This window comes from Poecile atricapillus, chromosome W, assembly GCF_030490865.1.
Source record: "Poecile atricapillus isolate bPoeAtr1 chromosome W, bPoeAtr1.hap1, whole genome shotgun sequence".
NCBI classification, from domain to species: Eukaryota; Metazoa; Chordata; class Aves; order Passeriformes; family Paridae; genus Poecile; species Poecile atricapillus.
The window spans coordinates 89,584,376-89,606,318 of NC_081288.1; the positions used below are offsets into that span (position 1 = coordinate 89,584,376).

Below are 21,943 nucleotides of genomic sequence, written 5' to 3' on the forward strand. Positions count from 1 at the left end.
CTGCAAACAGCGAGAGAGAAATTGAAAGAAAAAACTGCATTTGTTGAAGTTAATTTTGTGAGGTTTTTTTTTTTCTTTCTCTCCGTTTTTCCTCTCTACTAGAGTATGTAGAGAATGTGAAGAAAGATAACAGCAGAGCAGCAGCAGGGAGGGCAGTCAACCCCCCCCGCTCCCTCTCTAAGAGAAAGCACCGGGATAATACCCAGTTTGTTACAAAGTCATGATTTATTGGATTTTCAAAATGTTTTTATATGCCCTTTTAGAGTTAAGTTTGTGTTTTAAGTAATTATGAGTTTATGCAATTGCAGTTTTTAGAGTTTTAATGGAGAAATTATTGTGGTTCTTTGAAAGTTTAAAAAAAAAAAAAAAGAGAAAAAGTGTTTAACAGAAGTTGCCTTGCAAAAATTGGTTTTAGAACCTAAGGTTAAAATATGGTGTGATTTACAGCTTCTAGGAAAACCTTCCAATTAATGTTATCTACAGAAGAGATTTGTGGTTTAAAAAATAATTAGTTAAGAGAACTTTACTGTACAAGACAAAGTTAAGTTAAAGTATATATTATCCATTTGCTTGTTTTTTCCACAATTTTAATAAGGTAATTTCAATGTGAGTCCTTTTATTATATAAAACACATATAACTGCATATATACCAATTTGGATTTTGGATTTTAGTTTAAAAATTGGAGTTAATGTTTCTGAAAAGTGCTACAAAAGCTGGATGGCAACTTGCCAAATCCTGTGTTGTTATGGTTTTTCTCTAGAAAAGCTGCACTTCAAAATCCTAACCAACTTAAGCATATACTAGGCAAATTTCTGTTATGAATAAGTATTTTTAGCAACATTTGCAATTATTGTGAGTTATTCTCAAACCGAGATGACATGGAATTGTGATGTATTTGTTACATTTTTATAATCTTTATAGTGAATCCATGTTATTGTTATATTGTGTTTGAAAGGTATATATCAAACTTTTAGCTGCTTTTTGTAGTAACAGAATAAGATTAAGTTATGATTTTATTTAATATAGATTAAGTGTTAATAGAATTAAGGATAGTCAAGTTTTATAATGTTTAGGCTTGAATGTTTTTAAGTTAAGTTTTATAACTTAGATATTCTTTTAAGGTTAAGTTTTGTTATTTCCTTTTGTCATAAATAATTATTGTTAGGTTTAAATATTGTTTAATTGAAATTGTTTTATGTTTTATTGAAGACGTTTGTTTAAACTGCAAAGTATAGTTATTTTCCTAGAGAGATGAAGACAGCTACAACTGAAACAGCTGGGATAGAACACTGATGAACACCTGCTTGTGGATAGAAGTGAATGCAGTCTGTGACACCCTTGACTTCATTGAGAGTTCTACTGTTTGTTGCAATCTCTGCAGTTTTTGTTTGTTATAGCTTTCTTATTTTTCAGTGTTTCCAGAATTTTAAGATGTACCATTGCTGAGGATCAGCTGCCATGGGGGAGGCTTCAGATTAAACCAACTGCTGAATTATTTAATTAGTTTGGTACCTAAGGTTTTTAATCATTTGCTTTGTATAAATGCATTTTAACAGTTTGCTGTGCTGTAAGCATCTCATAGCTGCTACTATTGAGAACCTTCTTTTAGAAATGAGTTAAGAGGCATCTTTCCAGTTTAAAGCCTAAGGCTCTGGCCAAGCCTTGACTTTACCTGGATGAAATGTTTGCCAACAGATCCAGATGTTTTCTGTACCAAAAGAGTATTTGAGTCAGTTTTTGACTCAGCAATTTGACCCTATTAATATGACAGCTGGATCAATTTTGAAGTGGGCTTGGAGAATCATTTCTGGAGGTGATTATCCAATTCTTCACTGATGATTTTTTTTTTCTGTTTGTTTGCTAACTATGGGATGCTGGTGCAGTGTTTTAGCAATTAATAGTAGTTTTATATTATATATGTTATTAATAATGTTTATGATTTAATTGATTTTTAACTGGTATAGGTTCTTATTAATTGTGTATATGGTTTTGTGTTGATGTTGATGTTTATAACAGAAGTACATCTCATTTTTTTTTTTTTTCAAGAAAACGGGGGAGATTGATGCCCTAAAAGCATTTAATTAGTGTAGTTCATTAACTTCAAGGGGAGAAGTGTCTGTGTTTTGTTGGCAGGTTCAAAAAGGTCACCTGTCCATCTGACCAGACTGTGTGCCTCTGAACACATGAGATCCAGTGAACAGAGAAGTCACCACACAGCCTTGGTACTCCAGACATGGATCAGAAGTGGACCTGTCAGGACACAGTTGTGTCTGAACACTACACAGACAGTTGCCAACAGAAATTTTATGTTGTTATTATGATGTTGTGTCTCTACCAGTTTTTCAGTTATCCTTTGTTTTAAGATTTAGAAGGATCTGAAGAACAACTGGAGCATCAAAGCCCTCAGTCACCGATCAGCTGCCAGCTGACATCACGGGAGCAGTGAATGTTCCAAGACTGAATCGTGCTGGAGAAATTCTGTAGAAGACCTAAGAAAAGTGTAGAGACTCCATCTAACTGTATATAAAGCAAATTGTAGTTGTGTGTTTACCCTTTCAGCAAATTGCTTTCACGCTTAGACTACATATATACCAGAGCACGTGTGTAAAAAATAGCTAGATAATAGTTTAAGTGTTTAGCTTGTGTAGTAATTGTTATGTTAGTATAAAGTTTATGTATTCCCCCTTCAAGAAGTAGTGTAAGCATCTTTGAAAGTTCATTTAATGTTATAGTTTTAGCTGTGAGTTTGCAAATATGATGTCATTTACATGGAACAAACTGCTTTTGGTAATTGTGTTGTGTATAGTCATGACCAACTGTCTGCTAACTAACATCCAAAAGCGACAGAACATATGGGTCACTCTAGCACATTGAACTGGCCAAAGGTCAATGTGTCTAAGCCTAGCTACACCTGGAGATCCTTTTGTACCTGTCTCATAGGAGTCCCTGAATGGGATCCTCAAGCATTTAAAGGTTTAATTAGTAATGAGACTCAACTGAATTGATTGGCAATGTTGCAAGAGTGCAGTCGCACTGTTGGCTTCACATTAAGACAACTTGAAGCCTGTTGGCAAGCAAAAATTACCAAAGTTCTCAATGTTACCATAGGGCCCCCAGAAGAATTGGACTTGTTAGGTTCCACCAATACCTCAGGTGGATGGATAATGTTTGAACCCCCAACAAAAGTCAATCAAACAAAGTAATGGAGCACTGAGATGCAGTCAACCCTATAGCTGATCTCGTTACTACCACTGAAAGTAAAGCCTTTATTTGTGGTGCAATCTCACAGGACAATTACCAAAGCAATTACCTAGTTCCATATTCCTAATCTGTGGAGATAGAGCATGGAATGAGATTCCTGCTAGTCCACATAGAAGACCCTGTTATCTTGGGAAACTCACTTTGTTCCACCCAAGCTTACATCAATTGCTGAATGTAGCTAGCAAAGTGAAAAACATCAAAGAGTCAAAGCGAAGCCTGAATGAATTAAGGCTTAGCAACTGTAAAAAGGCTCACTTGCTAGACTTAGGAAGAATTGAACGAAACATCCACAATGTTAAGTGAGCTTTCAGCTGATGTGAGTAGTGTACATCATGCAGTATTATGAAATCGAGCTGCAATTGACTTTTGCTCTTAGCACAAGGACATGGTTGTGAGGAGTTTGAAGGCATGTGCTGCTTGAATCTTACTGATCATTCAGCTTCCATCCATAAGCAATTACAACAGCTACAGAATGAGTTACATGCCCTGAAAGAAGATAGTGACCCCATTGGAAGTTAGTTTGCCAGCTGGGGCATCACTGGATGGTTGAGGTCTCTTGTGCTAGAAGGGGGACGGACTCTACTTATAATGTTAATCGAGATGGCAGCCTAAGTTGTATGTTATCTTGTCTTCATAAGAGTATAGAAAGAGTCACATCCAAAGCTTGGTTTGTGCAAAAAGAGAAAGGGGTAATTGTTGATATATTTTATATATTAGTAAAAGCCTGTATGCACAAACCAGCCTTTGAAATAAGTCATGATATTAAGGGCTAAAATCCTTGAAACTTGCATGCAGAAGAGAGAGTAAAGCAAAACAATATCCTTGTGTGTAGGAGAAAAAATGTAAACTGTGTGTGTTAGCCAATAGTAGCTTGCCTTGCCCGCAGACCCTGTAAAACCCTATAAAAGGTGTGCTAAAGATAGAAATAAACGGCGTTCACGATTACTTCTGTGAAGAGTGGTGAATAAGCTGGCGGTCTCTCAATACTCCTCTTCCCACATCTGCCCCAAATTCCACAGCAATGCTTTCCCTCAGCTGGTGATATACATGAAATAAAATACGAGTCTGATGTCCACCTCCACAACCACCACCAGACCCAGAATTTGTATTTTCAAGCTTCACAAAAGCAAATAACTCAGTGGGGCTGAAAACCAACTCAATTCACTCTCATTACCCATCTTGATACTTAAAATACGTGGATAAATGTCTCTCCTCTCACCATTGAGAGCCTTCTCACAGGATAAAAACATCAGAACTGAAGCAAACTCCCTATTTAGCTGGAAATTTAATGAGTTGTTATTATTATTATTATTATTATTATTATTATTATTATTATTATTATTATTATTATTTTTACTATTTCCATATTGCCTATGAGAAAACTGGCAGGTAGTGGGACCCTAAGTTTAGCACAGCAGTTATACTTACCATCCTTCTCTTCGCTTGTGGCTGTCAATTCCCTGGTATAATTTAGTGGTTACCAAATGCTGTTTAGCCTGGCACCACCTCTTGTGGTCTGCAAGGGCCTGCCCAGAGCTTCATAGCTAGTCTGCACATCCATTTCAAATGACAGTAGGTCTGAGCTTGTCAGCACTATCTGGCTGTGTGAGAAAATCTGAGTGTGACATTAGTCTTATTGACTAGCCGGGAGCTCATTGAAAGCTGGGAGAATTGGACATGGGGATACAGTCAGAGAAATACTGGTGTGAAGGTTGCTCAGATGCCTGAAGGTCTGCCGTGTGTGGGGAGATGGAGGCTATGCAGAAACCACATGCCTAGAAGGGATCCTGCAGAGCACAATGGGCTCCCAACATAAGGAGGATGTGGATCTGTTGGTGCAAGTCCAGAGGAGGTCACAAAGACTCAGAGGGCTGGAGCACCTCTGCTATGGAGACAGGCTGAGAGAGTTGTGGCTGTTCAGCCTGGAGAAGGTGGATCTGGGAAGACCTTAGAGCACTTTCCAGTACCTAAAGGGGCTACAAGAGAGCTGGAGAGAGACTTTGGACAAGAGCATGGAGGGATAGGACAAGGGGGAATGACTTCAAACTGACAGAGGACAGGTTTTTATTAGATCTTAGACAGAAATTCTTTACTGTGAGGGTGGTGAGGCACTGGCACAGGTTGCCCAGAGAAGCTGTGGCTGCCTCATCCCTGGCAGTGTTGAAGGCCAGGTTGGATGGGCCTTGAAGCCACCCAGTCTAGTGGAAGGTGTCCCTGCCAACTGTCTTTAAGGCCCCTTTCAACCCAAACCATTGTATGGTTCTGTGACGGGCAGCAGCTACTTGTTACTGGTACCTGCACATCCCCTGGCATCTCCCACCAGTGTTACAGGGAGAAGTGATGCTCCTGCCCTTGTTTGACAGATAAAAGCAAGCTTTTGCAGTCAGGAAATTACTTTTACATTCTGAATGCGCAACATTAAACGCATTACAGTGGGTAACAGTGCTGAATTTGGACAGCTGTAACCCAGACCTTAGGGCTTTAATTTGGAGATGTGACAAAGCAGATTGATGAAAGTGGAAAGAAATCTCAAACAAATTTATATTATTTAAATAATACACTATTTTATTTTGTCTTAAAATAGTTTAACCTTTATGCTACAAACTTGTTTCAAAAAACAGGTCTTATCTTGCACCAAAAAAAAAATAAAATATATATATATATATATATATATATATATATATATCACTCTGTTTTATTATTTTTTTTTTCTTCAAAGACCATTAAATACTAGATGGAAAATGAGAACTAAATAATGATTGTTGAGAACAATCTAGAATTTTTAACTAGAGTTGCACATTTTAAGCATTTATATTCTAAGCAATGATTTGTTTTCACTATAGAAGATTCCAAGTTCACAGTCCAGTAATTCAGGAACTGATAAACCCTGAAGAGCTTCAGCCAATGCGTACTAAATTTCATGGAAAGCCCCTCATCAACTACAATAGGTTCTGGATCAGGCCCAAGTGCATTGGTTCTTAGCCATACAATAGCTATCATTTCTTTCCTGCTGAGAAGAACAAAATCACACAGGCACCTTTTGCTCTTATTAAAAAAAATTTAAAAAAAAAATTAAAACCAAACCACTTCCTCGCTATCCAGTGATTGCAGTTTTCAGATTACTCATCACCCTTTCAAATTTGTTAAGAATAAGAAAAAATATGTAGTGTTTTAAATAAAAGAAAACCTGCATCAGACTGCAATGCATGATTTTTTTAAACAAACACAGTGCACAATTGGAGTAAGCTTGGTTAAGATGCAGTTGTTTATATATATACATGGAAGTCACATCATATACAAACTGAAAAACAAGAGAATTAGTCTGCATTTTTCATAGAAGAACTACAAATGGGTCTCTGCAACTTTTTTCATAACTGATGTTCAAAAGACTTTGAAACAGTGACATACTGTGGCTGCTTTTTCCTGTTTTACAAAGTTACTGTTACAAAATGTGTGCTAGCCCACTAAAACAATGGCTGAGTTGCATGATTAAAATACAAGGAGAAAAGATCAACAGCCACTACTGATTATAGTGCCCAAATAGCACGGGGCTTTTCCCTACTGCAGTGTGAATAGGCTCTATCCACACTCCCCTCCCTCTCTCTTTCCTTCCCCCAGAGAAAGAAATCTGTCACTAGAAACACCACATGCATTTTTCTGGCCATGTAATATACTTATATTCAGTGTTTTAGAAAGCTTGAAATTGGAATATCAATCCCTTACCTAATTGTTCTTTAAAGTGCAGTCTGAACTGTTTGATTTTTTTTTTTTGCCTGAAGATAAAATTATTGGCAGCCAAATAAAATTTAGAAACCAGCCAACACAAAAAGAAAACAGAACTTCCCATGTCCTCATTACTACCTGTTTAGCCTCAAATGGCAGAAAATCTGATGATAGAGCTGTACAGAATTCCCACTAGAAACATCTGGAATACAAAGGAATGTTTTAATTGCACAATAGACATTTAAAGTGAATATAATCTTGTAATATCTAATCTTTGGTTTTTGCCTTGAGAAAGGCTCAAAATGACAGGTGAGTGGCAGGAATTTCCATATACACTACAGAAACTACAGCCTGCTAAAGTAAGTAGTTCTGCTGATTTCAGTAAATATTCTGGTAGAAAATGTTTCCTGAAGCATACCTAAAAAAACAATTCCAAAACTAGTATAAGAAATATGACCTAAAGCCAGGAAAATAGTATAGATCTATTTTAAATAATAATAATTTAAAAAGTCACAACCTTAAGTTCTGATCCTGCAACACCTTTTAGGACAGAGTTTTAAGCACTTGAATGATCCATCCAGTTTCAGCAAACTGTCCCTGCTGAATGCTACACAGCTGCTAAAGTGCTTTTCCAGACTAGGATTTTGGAATTTGTTTGGGGTTGGGTTTTTTTTGAGATGGTGAATGAAGCAAATAAATAACAGTAGAAATGAGCACTGCAAGCAAAATGTTTTGTTTCTCTCCTTCTACTCCAGGCAGACTCAGATTTAGGCCAAAAAAATTAGGTCTATTTAAAAAAGAGAGGGATGCTGGGCCTTTTTATTACTTTTCTTTTTCCTGTGCTTTTGCCATAATCATCTGCTACTAAGTCACTAATATTACTATTTTAAACCATGACAAGCCATCGGAAATGATCAGTGAAACACAGTAGTCAAATAGATAGAATACTCAGAACTGAAGTGTAAACTATAAATTATATTGAAAATAAAAATGCTTAAAATAAAAGCTGTTCAGTGCATATGTTATGGGCCATTTGCATTAAAGACAGTCCCTCCTGCTGGTAAAATAACCAAATCAGCTTGGGTAAAAATACTCTTGGCCCAATTTTCAGAAGTATTAAATACCCCCAGTTCCACTGAAATCAGTGAGGACACAGCATTTCTCAAAATCACTGATGCTCACACAGCAAAACATTAACTTCTACTAATAAATTCAATATACTGATAAATTAAAAATGTTCTGAAGTTGGAGGTGAGAAAGGATGGGTGGACATAAGTGCACACAGTTATTTTTTCAGATTAACACACATGTTAGTAACTGTAGATGTGTTTTAAATTTGGTGCTATTAGGTTTTAATTCTGAGAGGAATCCTTCTTTGAGAAGGCAAAACCATTTTAAATCATATTGAAATCATACTACATTCTTATATAAATGAAAAAGATCATGAGTTTGAATTTTGTAATGCCAAAAAGGGAGCTTCTGAAGCGGAAGCTTTAACAATGAACTTCTGTGCCACAAAGGGGAGAAGGAGTGGGGACAGAAACAAAGGGACACTGCATTACAGTAGATATTTGCGTCTTGGATCCTCATCCAAAGTGAGGTCTACTACTTCTGGGGGTGAAGACCAGCTCTGCTGGGGAGTCACTGCTGTCCATGATTGTGTTTGCTGAGTGTTAATGCATTGTGAGCCTGAGCCATGCTTCCAAGAAGACACACTCTGAATCACACCTCCCCTGGGAATCACATACCTGTAGCAAGGCAAAAACCACAAAGGATTAAAGCTACTATTAAATTCAAGAGCAAGATTCTTAGCTGCAGTGTTTTATCACTTAGGCATCTTATTAACATGCCCATCTCTAAAACGTCCTCATGGATTTTCCATGTGTAGAGTCCATGACATCTTAAATACCCAGTAAACAAAGATGAGACTAAATTTAAACTTGGTGGTTATTAAATTATTTCTAAGAACTGAATTCTGCCAGTGAGTATAAAGTGATATTCCTTACAAAATATGTGCATGGATCCCAAAGATCTTGAAGAAGTCTGCCCCATCATGTGTAATACCACACATTATTGAGAACTATAGTTTCCTGCTAGCACTTTTACCCACTGGACTTAAAAAGAGAAAAATTTTACGTGAGGCTGGATGAGACAAAGAAAAGCTATCTTTCTATATGAAATCAAACCCATGTTAAAATAAGGAGATAATGATACTTTCATTACAATAATTAAAAAAGAAAGCTTGTCAATTACATTATTACAGCCATTACATTTGATATTTCTTTTGGTCTTCTTAACTAAAAATTACAATCATGCTGAGAAATGCTCACTGATAACAGTACAGCCTGACCAGCAAATCAATGAATCTTTCAGTGATTGTAGTCAATGAGACTAAATCATATATTTAAACACACACTCAAGTGCCTTGCTGAAGCAAAGTACATATCTACTTATTTGCACAGTATTTTTACCTATTACATTCATAGTAGATATGTTATGATTGAAGTACAAGCTAATAATAATTAGTAAAAAAACCCAAGACAATGAAAGACCCATTTTGTTATATGATGAAGTGATGACAAGAATTTACTGGAGTCTTTAAGATGATCATTTCCACCTCTAAGTCTTAAACAAACACTAGGAAAACTTGATACCTAGTGCTCCAAAAATTGGTTTGCCTCTTATAAGCACTGATGGTGGCTGCACACATAAATAGATGTTTTGGCTGCTGGGGTAAGCTTTTCCCATTTCTTTGTGAATGTGCATGTACTGTATTTCAGGAACCCAAATTTTATGCATTGCTCAAATATCCCTGACATTTACATTTTATTTATTTATTTATTTTAATTTGAGGTCATGCAATTTATTTTCTCCAGAACTACTTAGGTTATGCTCATCTCTCCGGGTTCTCATTAGAGTTTCATGAAATAGAATGAAAAATTTAATTCTCTGAGCTTTAATTTCTCTGAATATAAATGCCTCATTGCCTTCTCGGATATACTATTTAGTTTTGGATGTGATGTTTTCATATTTAGAATGACTTTTTCATTACTTCTTCAGTCTTAAAAATACATACTTAAAGTATGTATCTACAAAGAATTAGCAGTAAGAGACTGGAACTCTTACAAATGTATCTGATTTCTTTCTTTTAAGAAATATTTTTAAACATAACTGGAAAAATTACACAAACTAAAAAAAAGTCTTGCTGTCTTAAGTAGATGCCAAGTAATATTCTAATTATGAAAAACTGCACCAATACATTAATAATCTGAAAAACTACAAATGATGGACAAACTCCAGGGCGTCATGACTCACACCAGTCCAATAATGAAATGGAATATGGAGCATGATAAAAAACAGTGTGAGCAAGAAAACAGAATCCAAACACTATACTAACTAAGCATGTAAAAATACTGATCAAAAACCTAAACCTTTTCCAAAAGAGAACCCTGAAAGAAGCCCATCAACACTTCATAACTGCAAGCCTAGACCTGCAAGAGAAATACAATTCTAAATAGGATTTGAAGAACTGAAACATGTGAGTATTCAACAGAGCCACTAAAAACTAGTCTGTAGGAGATGATAGATGGTTACATGAAAAAGTGTGCTTTAAGTCTGTCTTTGTTGAAATTATTTCAGTTCAATTTACTAAAACTGATTTTAAATGGCAATTCTGCATTTACTTCACATTTCCATTCTTGTACACAGTAAATATTATTGAGGCGAGCAGCATGGAAAGTTTTTGAATAGGGAACTTCAAACAGAAGGGTTGTGCATACATAGTGCTAGACAAATTTACACAAAATAGTACTGGAAGACAAGTCCACACTGCTTATTATTGGCGCAAAGATGCTCCAAGTCCTGAGTCTGCTGGATAAACAGTCAGGAGAGGTACTTCCTAAGGAATTAGTATCTTCCAAAAGAGTTAGCTGTAGTGGCCAGGGATTCAGCCACCAGTGTAACCAATCTTCCCTGAAGAGAAAGCCTTTAGGCTCCGGCTTGCCACACGCCCCCAATGGAGAAACCCTAGTTACAAGTTTTCTGTACCCCATGCAAATTCTATATATCCCATTGGTTCTTCCCCTTTGTTCTGCCCTGGAAACCCCAGTTGATATAAACCCCTGTTTGTTCTGACTTCCCGGCTTTTTGTCACTGGACCCCTCTGAGGAAGGAGCTGAATAAAGCCCCCTGAGGAATTCTATATGAAGGTTCTGTCTCTTTCCTTCCGTGTTACCTGAAGAGCTGCATTCACTCAGCAGCCCTTTTCAGGGCTCAGAGCTGAAACAGCAGAAGTGGCTGTAGACATGCCTGTGCGTCCAGGATGTCCATCTAGAGACTCTTTTCTGGGAAAGTCATGGCACTTCACCACCACCCCAGCTGCAACAGCCATGCAAAGACTTTCATTACTGTAAAAGCAAAGACTAAATCTCTTCCTTCGGGACCGTAAAATTTCCTTTTTTCATATTCAACAACACTGGACTGTGCCCACACTATCTGTACAATTTCCTGCCTGGGAAACTGGCTCCTACACACCTTCCCTCTTCCTTTCACCAAGAAAGATGTGGTGAAGGGACAGTAAGAAACAGCTCTGCTTTATGCCTCACCTTTTCTGACTCCAAGCATCCACCACATCCACCAGGCAGCAGACTGGTTTTAGAGGGAGCTTGTCTGTATACTGCTTTAACTTGCTTTTATTCCACCAAATTAATGCTCCATAATATATGCAAATTCCAATCTTGTTCAATTGCTTTGTAATATCTTAAGCTAAGGAAAGATCATAGACTAAAGATTAAGAGTAACATCAAAAAAATGCCTAGTAAGAATAACACCTGAAGGACAGCTGGACAGCTTTCTATCTGAGCTTCAGAGAAACCTCTGGTTTCCTTACCCTCCTCTACTTTGGGGATTTGAACTCTCTTGTGTCTTGAAATAAAACCAAGATTCATAAAGACATGATTTTCAATCTAAAGGGGTTAAGATATAAGCTATTGAAAAGTTAATAGCATTTTTACAACTACTGATTAATCAAAGTGGAAGCTGATTAAATGCTTAAAGCTAATATTTTGAAAGGAAACAAGAACCTATATAAATATTTTAGTTTTATTATTTGCATATTCACACTATGCCTTTAAAATATGAATTCCTGATATCTATACATTTGGTATCTCAATATTTGGTACTTTAATACTTCATATCTTTAGCCTGTTAATGTTTGATATCGAATCACAAGCTTAATAAGAATACTTATCAAGTTGGTAGTGCTCTAAAGAAAAATACATTCTGATATCACCGTGACCAGTGGAATAGAAAAAATGAGTGCAACATCTGCTACCTTTTGGGCATCAGTCATGGATGGATAACTACAGCAGTGAAAGTCAGCATTTTTTTTCTTTATTAATTTTGGAAATATTCTGATAAAATTAAATAAATATTAGTGAGGCAAGGGGGTTAGGAGTTAATTAGGAGTAGCTGACTAGACAATGTATATTGCTTAACATTTACTGTGCTTGCAAAAGCAGGATGAGAGAATGCAAGGCTATTCTGATAAGGAAGAAGCTGCTTGCAAAAGCAGGATGAGAGGATGCAAGGTTTGCAAAGCTATTGTAATAAGGAGGACCCCTAAACCAGCCAAAACCAGTCTTGCAGTTTGAACTGTGACCAAGGGACGGGGGAGCATGCACAAGGAGGCAAGGTGAAAAGTTCAGCTCTGAGGAAGACTCTTTTTACAACCACCGTATGACCACCAGAAGGCACTGCGCAAGCGAAGAAGGACATTAAGTTCATTATAATATGAAGCAAGGCTAAGCGGGGCTAGGAAATGAATATGTATAGGCATATTGTGAAACTTAATACATATGTAACATTTCAGGGAATAAATAGAGGGATAAATGTTGTGGAAGATGTGCATGTCTTTGAGGAGCTATCCCACATGTGCCCAGCGCTGAATAAATACATATCTACTTTACAACTTTTGCAAGTTGTGGAGTCTTTCCATGCATCATTAGAACAAGAAAAAGGAATTCATACCTGGCATGTTCTTGAACTCCAACAATCTCTACTTCACTATCAGAAGAAGCGATATTAATTTCTTCATTGATCTGGGCATTACTTAAAGATATTTTGTCACCTGCAAGGAAGTCTGGATCCAAATGACCTATAGATGGGGAAAATGAAAATATACCCAATGTTTAACAATGTACATAACTCAGAAATCAACCGAAAAAAGAATTTCCCATGTGAACAAAAAAAAAGGACTGAAACACTGAAAATGGAAGATCTTTTTAGATTGTTATCCAACTTTCTGTTTATCACCTGATACAGGTTGACCACCAGATTTATCCAGTCTCAATAGCTATAGTGATGATGTTATCACACAAATGTGAACCAAGTCTGATTGTTGCATCAAGAACATTCAATGTAATTAGGATTTCCAGTTGTTATTTGACAACAGTGCTGAGTTAGACTGTGCCTAAACCCCTTTGAAATAAAGAAACAAGACCATCTAATGCAAATAAATCAAACTCAATGATACTGTGACAAATAAAGCCTATAGGCTGGACATAAATATCACACACCAAGGAAAATTTTAATATTTTTCATAGGGGAAGCCAGTCAATGAAATAAAAAACAATAAACCCACCAGTTTCTGGCCGTGCTGCTTCACACATCTACTCTAACATTATGACAAAGACTTGTAAAAAAACCCCTCTGTTTTTCTCGTCCCATATACAGCAGTGTTTTTTTTATTACAGTTCCTCAGTGATATCCAGTTCCTCAGTCTGTCCTCTCTAAATACTAAAAAGGTTCTTAACCCCAAATAGTGAAGCTGTGTTGGGACATATTAAATAATACTTGCATGAAAAACACAAACCAGACCAAATAATTTATTTTACAGTAAATAAATTATTTTAAAAATCAATTAAAAATAAGATTTAAATTGAAAAAGATAACTTCTATTTTTTAAAATGTTTTTTTAGGGAACAAAAAAAGACAATTACCTCTACTGTCTCTCTAGCAGTAACCTGGGGGATGCTGGGCAGCCCTGAAGCAGATGACACTACCTGCTCTTTGGGAACCACTCACTCATCTGTATTGCACAAGGGAAGAATTGGTAGTCAAACAGGAAATTTGAGAGGAGGTGAATATATTATGTATATCTAGTTTGAGTAGACATCTCTTGAAAGATGAGAGGATGTAAGAGTTTTACAGTGAGCAAAAGATAAGACTGAATGAACCCCTTGCCTCTTCCCTCCCTCATGACAGTGGAGAGAAGAAAAAAACCAAAAATGAAACTACAAGAGGTTAAAAAAGGTTAGAGATACAATTTTACTAAAATAAAATATTAATAAACACAACAATAAAAAAAGAAAACTGTATAAAAAAGGGAGTGGCTTAATCAACAAAAGCAAGGTGTTGATGCCGTTTTGGGGTTTGCCTTTTTTTCTATGTTCTCTGTATTCTTTGCACATATATTTGTAGCTTTGTAGCCTATTGTATTAGTGGCTAGTTTTCCCAGTACTTTTCCATGGCCTTACCCTAGTCAGAAAGACAAAACAAATTCCAGATCTCCAAGCCCTGGAGGGTAAAAAGCCCCTATACTATCTTGGTTCTTCCTGGGAACCAAGGCCAAGGACAACTCTTCTAGATACATTTTCATGGACAAAGTACAGCTAGTGCCAAGGGGGGCAGTCCAGAGAAGAGGCTTGACCTGGGGGGGAATTGCATCACCACTTGTCCTCCTAATTGGTGCTTTTTATATGTTATGTTAATTTCCTAAAACATAGAAGTGTACTCACCCCTGTGGAGGTGGGCTTTTGTGGATATCTTTCTATAACTGCTCCTGAAGGCCTTCAAATAAAGATCCACTCTTATATTACTTCCTTACTGAAATTATCTCGAGTTTCATTTCCAGATTTGGATAAAGACAACAGTGTCATGTGGCCCTCCTGGAACAAAGAAAATATGGCGGGGACTTATGGAGAAATTCCAGTGGGGGATGGGGGGTGCTGGTGCTGCCTGGAGCAGCTCCAGATCTGCCGTGGAGGTTTTCCTGCTCTGTCTCTGTGACTGTGGTGGTGGAGGTGGCAGTGAGTGTCTTTCTCTGCTGAGTTCAGTTCAATACCAGGTTCCTGCACTGCCACTATCACCGGTCCATGAAATCCTTCTGAAAGCCATGGTGAGGACTATAACACAACAAACTGTTTCCCTGTAATTCATGACGTGTGGGAAATGGAAAAATAGAAACTTCTACAGATACTGAACTGTTTGGTTTATAGCCTTGGAAGAGGCTTGCGTTAATGTAATGATAAAGGTACACAGATATTAAGCAGAGAAATTATAAACTTATGTTCCTGTAGTTGCAAGTAAGAATATGCCTTAAGAAAGTAAGAAATTATATTGAGTAAGATGGTGAAGGGTTTTTAACTGTAATAGTGTGATTTTATAGAGTAAGTTAAGAATCTAGAGGTTATAATAAGAAGCATGTGCATATGTGACCTAATAGTCTACGGGGTGAAAAGCAGACACAGTGCGGCAGAACTTAGCAAAGGTGATAGGTTAATGGAAATCACTCAGACTATTCACTGAGTCCTCATAGAGGTATAGCGAGCGTCGTTTATTTCTATTTCTATCACACTTTCATAGTGTCCTACAGGGTTTGCGTGGCTTAAGCTACTATTGGTTAATACATGTTGTTTAACATTCTTTTCCTTATACACAATGCCATTGTTTTTCTTTATTCTTGCTGTTCCAGGAGAGCTTCAAGGACACTGCCCTTAGAATTGTTGCCTGGATTGAAAGCTGGGTTGTGCAGACAGGCTTTTACTAAAATATCATGCTTTTGCTCTGTTAAAATTTTTTCCTACAATAGGTGATTAAGTAGAAACAAACTCCGTGTCAACTGTCTATTGGACCAAAATGTTATATATTGCTGTGTAACAATGAAACTTGTGACTACCTTTGAACTATGGCTGACTTGTTGCTCCTCAAAACCTCATGCCTTTGAGACTGATGCCTTATATGATGTATTTGAGCAATAAATCATCTTAATAGCTTTGGTGGTCCCATCCCTTGTTATTTACGGCCTGACAATGAAGTGCATGAGGGGGATGCAGAGTTCACCTGCAGCCTGTGAAAAAGAGTGAAAATTCATGCTGGAGCGCATGGATGCTTAAAAGCTGCAATACAGTGAGAAACTTGAACAGAAAGAGAAGACCCTTGCTGAGATAAAGAGGACCTTAGCTTTCAGAGTAGAATAGCTCATCTTTAAAAGACTACACCCCACAAACTAATGACCCATGAAAACAGTTGTGGGAAGACTGTTTGCCCATAGAAGGGACTCACGTTGCAGCAGGTCAGGTGGGACTGCTACTTGTGAAAATTAGAACCATGCTGGAAAAGTTCACAGAGAACCATCTCCAGTGGGAAAGACCCCATGGCATAGCAAAAGAGACTCTTCTCCCTAAGCAAACTGAAAAAAGATTTATTAGAAGTGACAAACTGACTAAAACCCCTGTGTTTTGTCTCCTTTCATTGTTGGTAGAAAGGAAAGAAGGGCTGGAGAGGGGGAGAGGTATTCTAAAGGTTTATTTCAGTTCTCATTATCCTCTTTTAATCCTGTTAATATTTTTTTCTTTATACCTTTTAAGTTCTGAGCCTGTTTTGCCCTTGAGTGCTTCTTCCCAATCCTTACCTCAACTCATGAGCCCTTTTGGTTGTTCTTTCCCCCTCCTCTTCTCAACTATAGCAGAAGAGAATGAGTGAATGGTTTTTCGTGGGTGCTTGGCTTCTAGCCAGTGTCAAACCCTGACACATGCCCATGGCTATGATGTAAAATGGTATTGAATAAACACCACTGAAAGCTCCACCCCTTTGTCTCTGTACCCAGGACATTGGCACCCCTTATACTATACCATGCAACTCATGCCCAGATTTTATGGCTTTCAAAAGCATACACATATGCATACAAATAACTATACAAGCAGTTATTAAGTGATCAATGACAGTTCCCCCAAGATATTTCTTGAGTTCATTTTAGTCTGTGACTAGTGTAACTTGAGTAGTCCAAATTCATTTGCCAGGGTATTTACGATATACAGTGGGAGTGTCATTCAACAACCAGTATTACATATACAATTCAACATTACAAACAGTTCTCACCCAAAAATCAAATCCCCTTGAGGTACACATTGTGTTTCCCCATACCCCTACATTACCCACCAAGTGCAACCAGGTCCTTGAGCAAAAACGATCCCACAGATAAGTTTGTCTTTGCCTGAGACAGGACTAATCCAAACTGTCTTTCCTATTTCTCATTTGCACCACAGGGACTTTTTCTCTGTGGTACATAAGGGTCCTGAATGAGCAGGGACAGCTCAATTGGTAGAACCTCAGGTGTTAACTAACCAGGTGGCCTTGGCTAAATGCACATCCCAATATTTTAAGGTTCTTCCACCCATTACTTTCAATGTGGTTTTTAACAGTCCATTCTGCAGTTTAACTTTCCTAGAGGCTGGTGCATGACAGGGAATATGATATACCTATTCAATACCACACTTTTGGGCCCAGGTGTCTATGAGGTTGTTTTTGAAATTAGTCCAATTGTTCAATTCAATTCTATCTGGGGTGCCATGAAGCCACAGGACTTGCTTTTCAAGGCCCAAGATGGTGTTCTGGGCAGTGGCGTGAGGCACAGGGTGTGTCTCCAGCCATCCAGTGATGTCTTCCAACATTGTAAGCACGTAACATTTGCCTTGGCAGGTTTGCAGGAGTGTGATGCAATCAATCTGACAGGCCTCCCCATATTTATATTTTGACTATTGTCCCCCCCACACCACAGAGGCTTTACCCGCTTGGCCTGCTTGATTGCAGCACATTTCACAGTTATGAATAAACTGGGAGATAGGTTCCATGGTTAAGTCCATCCCTTGGTCATGAGCCCATCTGTATGTTACATCTCTTCCCTGATGACCTGAGGCGCCATGAGCCCACTGAGACAGAAATAACTCACCCTTATATTGCCAGTCCAGGGCTACCTGAGACACTTTAATCTTGGCAGCTTGATCTGTCTGTTGTTGTGATGCTCTTTGTTAGCCCAAATCTTAGGTATGTGAGCACATACATGATGTACTTTTGCAGTCATCTTCTTTACCCAGGTGTCACAACATTGTCACAGTACAGCTGGCCTGGACTGGACAAAGTAAATCTGACTATAACACAAATCCAATTCAGCTAGCCTAGTTCATGCCTGAAAATGTCCCCGGATAAGTTACGGGGGACCCTCAGCCGGACCCATCCAAGCTGAGAAGTAAGCACACCACTGTCCAGGAAGCTGGGCAGGGAGAGAGATATCAGCCAATGGCTGTCTAGCCTGGGATATTTGAATTGGGTATTTAAGTGAGTTCTGAATAATAAACGAGGCTGTTTTGTCTCATGAGCACCTGGAGCAAGAGTCATGGATTTTTGTCTCCCCACCCACAACTGGCACGATACACCCAGGCAGCGATCTCTTGCCACATTTCAGAAGCCAAGATGGGTTTTCCTCTGTGCTGCCAATTGGACTTCTTCCATTGGTCCACCCATCCCCACAAGGTGCTTGCTATTATCCAGGAGTCAGTGTAGAAGTAGACTGTTGGCCATCTCTCTCTTTCAGCCATATATAAAGCCAGATGGATGTCTTTCAGCTCTGTAACCTGACTTGATCCACCTTGTCCCTCAATAGCTTCTGTGACTTGTCGTGTGGGACTATGTAGAGCAGCTTTTAATTTTCAATGTATCCCTCCAATACGTCAGGAGCTGTAGTGAAGAGTTTCTCTTTTCATCTTCTGGTAGTTGATTATATGCTGGGGCCTCCTTAGCACCTCTCACCTTCTCTTCCTCCTCTTCCAAATATAGTCCAAAATTTTCACCTTTAGGCCAGTTCATGATGATCTTCAAGATCCCAGGGCAATCAGGATTTCCTTTCTGAGCTTGCTGTGTCATCAGAGCCATCCACTTAATCCATGAAGCACCAGTGGCATGATGCATGGAAGGAACCTTCCCTTTGAACATCCAGCCCAGCATTGGCAGTCAGAGTGCCAGGAGGAACTGTGCTTCGGTGCCAATCACTTTTAAAGCAGCTTGAATCCCTTCATCAGCTGCTAGGATCTCTTTCTCACTTGGGGTATAGCTGGCCTTAGATCCTTTTTACCCCCAACTCCAGAATCCCAGGGGTCATACTTGAGTCTCCCCAGGTACTTTTTGCCAGAGGCTCCAGGGAGGACCATTCTTCCCGGCTGCAGTGTAAGGCATGTTCCTCACATCCTGTCTTGTCCTGACTGGCCCAAGGGCTAGTACATGAGCAATCTGCTGTTCAATCTGTTCAAAACCTTGTTGTTGTTCATGGCCATGTTTAAAGTAATTTTTTTTCCTGGGTCACAAGATAGAGAGGGCTTAAAAATATGACTTTACTCTGGGATGTGCATCTTCCAAAAACCCACAGCACCTAGGAAAGTCTGTTTCCTTCTTGCTGGTCAATGGGGACATAGCTGCTATTTTATTAATCACATCCACTGGAATCTGACAACGTTCATCTTGCCAATTTTACTCCTAGGAACTGAATTTCTTGGGCAGGTCCCTTGACCTTACTTTGCTTTACGGCAAAACCAGCTGTCAGGAGGATTTGGATTATCTTCTTTCTCAAAAACTTCCTCTGCTCTGTTTCCCCATATGGTGATGTCATCAATGGACTGCAAGTGTTCTGGAGCCTTACCCTTTTCCATGGCAGATGGTTGGGCTGTTTTTCCACCCCTGGGACAGTCAGTTCCAGGTGTACTGGATGGCCCTCCAGGTGAAAGCAAACTGTGGCCTGCACTCTGTTGCTAAAAAAAATTGAGAAAAATGCATTAACAATGTTGATGGTAGCACCACTTTGCTGCCTTGAACTCTAGTTCGTACTGAAGTTCCAGCATGTCTGGCACAGCAGCACTCAGTGGTGTGACATCATTCAGGCCATGATAACCCACTGTCAGCCTCCATTCTTTACTGGACTTACGCACTGACCATATAGGACTATTAAAGGGTGAACAAGTCTTGCTGACCACTCCCTGGCTCTCCAGTTTACAGATCATCTTATGGATGGAAATCATGGAGTCTCAGTTTGTGTGGTATTGGCGATGATGCACTGTTGCAGTGGCAATCAATACCTGTTCTTCTTTGACCCTAAGCAGTCCCACAGCAGAAGGGTCCTCTGAGAGACCAGGCAAAGTATTCATCTGTCTTGTTTCTTCTGTCTCCAGAGCAGCTATCCCCAAATCCCAGCAGTACCCTTTTGGGTCTTTGAAATACAGTCTCCTGAGGTAATCTATGCCAAAGATGCATGGGGATTCTGGGCTAGTCACAATGGGGTGTTTTTGTCACTCTTTCCGAGTCAGGTTCACTTTAGCTTCCAGTACAGTCAGCTAGTGGGATCCCCCTGTCACCCCAGAAATGGAGATAGATTCTGTCCCTACATATCTTGATAGAACATCAAGGCACACCGTGCACTAGTGTCAACTGAAGCCTTATACTCCTATGGGTCTGATGTGACAGGCCATCAGATCCACACAGTCCAATAGTATTGGTGTATATAAATTCTCGTTCGCGGTGAGAGACTTCTCCAGGGTCAAGCTGTTCAAGTATAAGCGATTTATTATAAGAGTATAAGGAGGGGAGACCCGTGTCCGCCACCAGCCTCGGCGTCCACATGGTCCGGGGGAGGGGAGAGAGAACAGGTAGAGCAGGGGAGGAGAGGTTGGATGGGGGAGGGAGGGAGTAAGAGAGCAGCAGGGGGAAGAGGGAAAAGGCAGAGGGAGAGAGCAGGGAAGACGAGAGGGGTAGGAGCAGGGAGAGGGGGCTGAGAGTTAGGAGTGGGGGAGAGGGGTAGAGGGGTAAGAGTTAAGAGAAAAGAGCGAAGAGGTCAGAGTAAAGAGAGCGAAGTTCTTGTTACAATTCAATATATCTTTTTCTATCGTGAATATTCTAATTCTTAGAATCCAATCACCATGAGACACACCCACTAAAGAATTTACATCCAGCCTATGCGCTTCCCTATATTAACATACAGTGTTGCATTTTAGATTCTACAAAACCTTACAAGTTCTTTCCTTGCTTCTTGACCTTTGCATTCTTTATCAGCAGAAGGACATTGTTTTATCAACAGGGATTCTCCTCTAGCTGGCTAAGCTATTGTTCTTTGGTTAACCAGTACTCAGTATCCTGACTCAAAGCAGGCTTTCATTTCTACTTTGATTCTAGCCTTCATATTTCCAGAATCTTTTGTTAAACCATCACATTCATAAGGTTTCCCTGTTTCACCTTCCCCAACACAATAGATCTGATTGTCCCTTGCCTCTACCTGGCCAGAGGCAGGGGCCCCTCTAGTTTTATTCACAGTGCCTGTTGCTTCCTCCCTGTATGAATGACCTGGGGGCCCCTTCCAGTAGATTGGACATAGCATCATCTCTTCTATTCTACCTAGGGGCTTGCCCATGAGAGACCAGAGCAGCATTTATCCTTGACGAGTTTCTTGTGGCAGTTGTTCTTCCTCTCAACTCCAGTAACTGTGCTGGTGTGGCAGAGGTGGGTTTTCCATCCCATCTCTTCATGTCTTCTCCATGGTCATGCATGTAAAACCACAGATTACCTCGTGGTGTGTACCTTCTTTCTTCCCATCTGGGGGATGCCTGCTCCTAATAGCAGGGGCTCTGGTCTGTACTGGTGAGACATGGAACATTCCCTCTGTAAGCTACTCTCTGAGTTTCTGATGGCCCTCTTCAATTTTCTCTTCCAATTTCTGGATATGCTTGTCCAGTTCTGTTTCGATTACCACGACATGGGCCTTTAACAGGGCGATAGTATCTTCAGAGTTTGGTGGCCAAAGAACCCAAGGTGTCTTCTCCCCCCTTCTATTGCAGGGGTGCTAAGTAGCAGGAATATATGCTC

At 39.2% G+C, this 21,943-nt stretch overlaps 1 protein-coding gene across 8 annotated transcripts in view; it reads right to left on the minus strand.

Annotated features, from left to right (window-relative positions):
• Window positions 1-21,943, minus strand: part of LOC131591642 (protein ARK2N-like) — a 108,303-nt gene that overhangs the window by 3,572 nt on the left and 82,788 nt on the right. For 2 of the 8 annotated variants that reach the window (XM_058862555.1, XM_058862554.1), the window contains 2 exons: window positions 13,013-13,139; window positions 8,548-8,733 (listed from right to left, as the gene is read on the minus strand). In XM_058862555.1, coding sequence (XP_058718538.1) covers window positions 8,548-8,733; window positions 13,013-13,139 — 313 coding nt within the window. Of the gene's footprint in view, window positions 1-5,938; window positions 8,734-13,012; window positions 13,140-21,943 lie in introns of those variants that run through there. The other 6 variants (XM_058862562.1, XM_058862557.1, XM_058862563.1 and 3 more) reach the window with 4 other exon arrangements.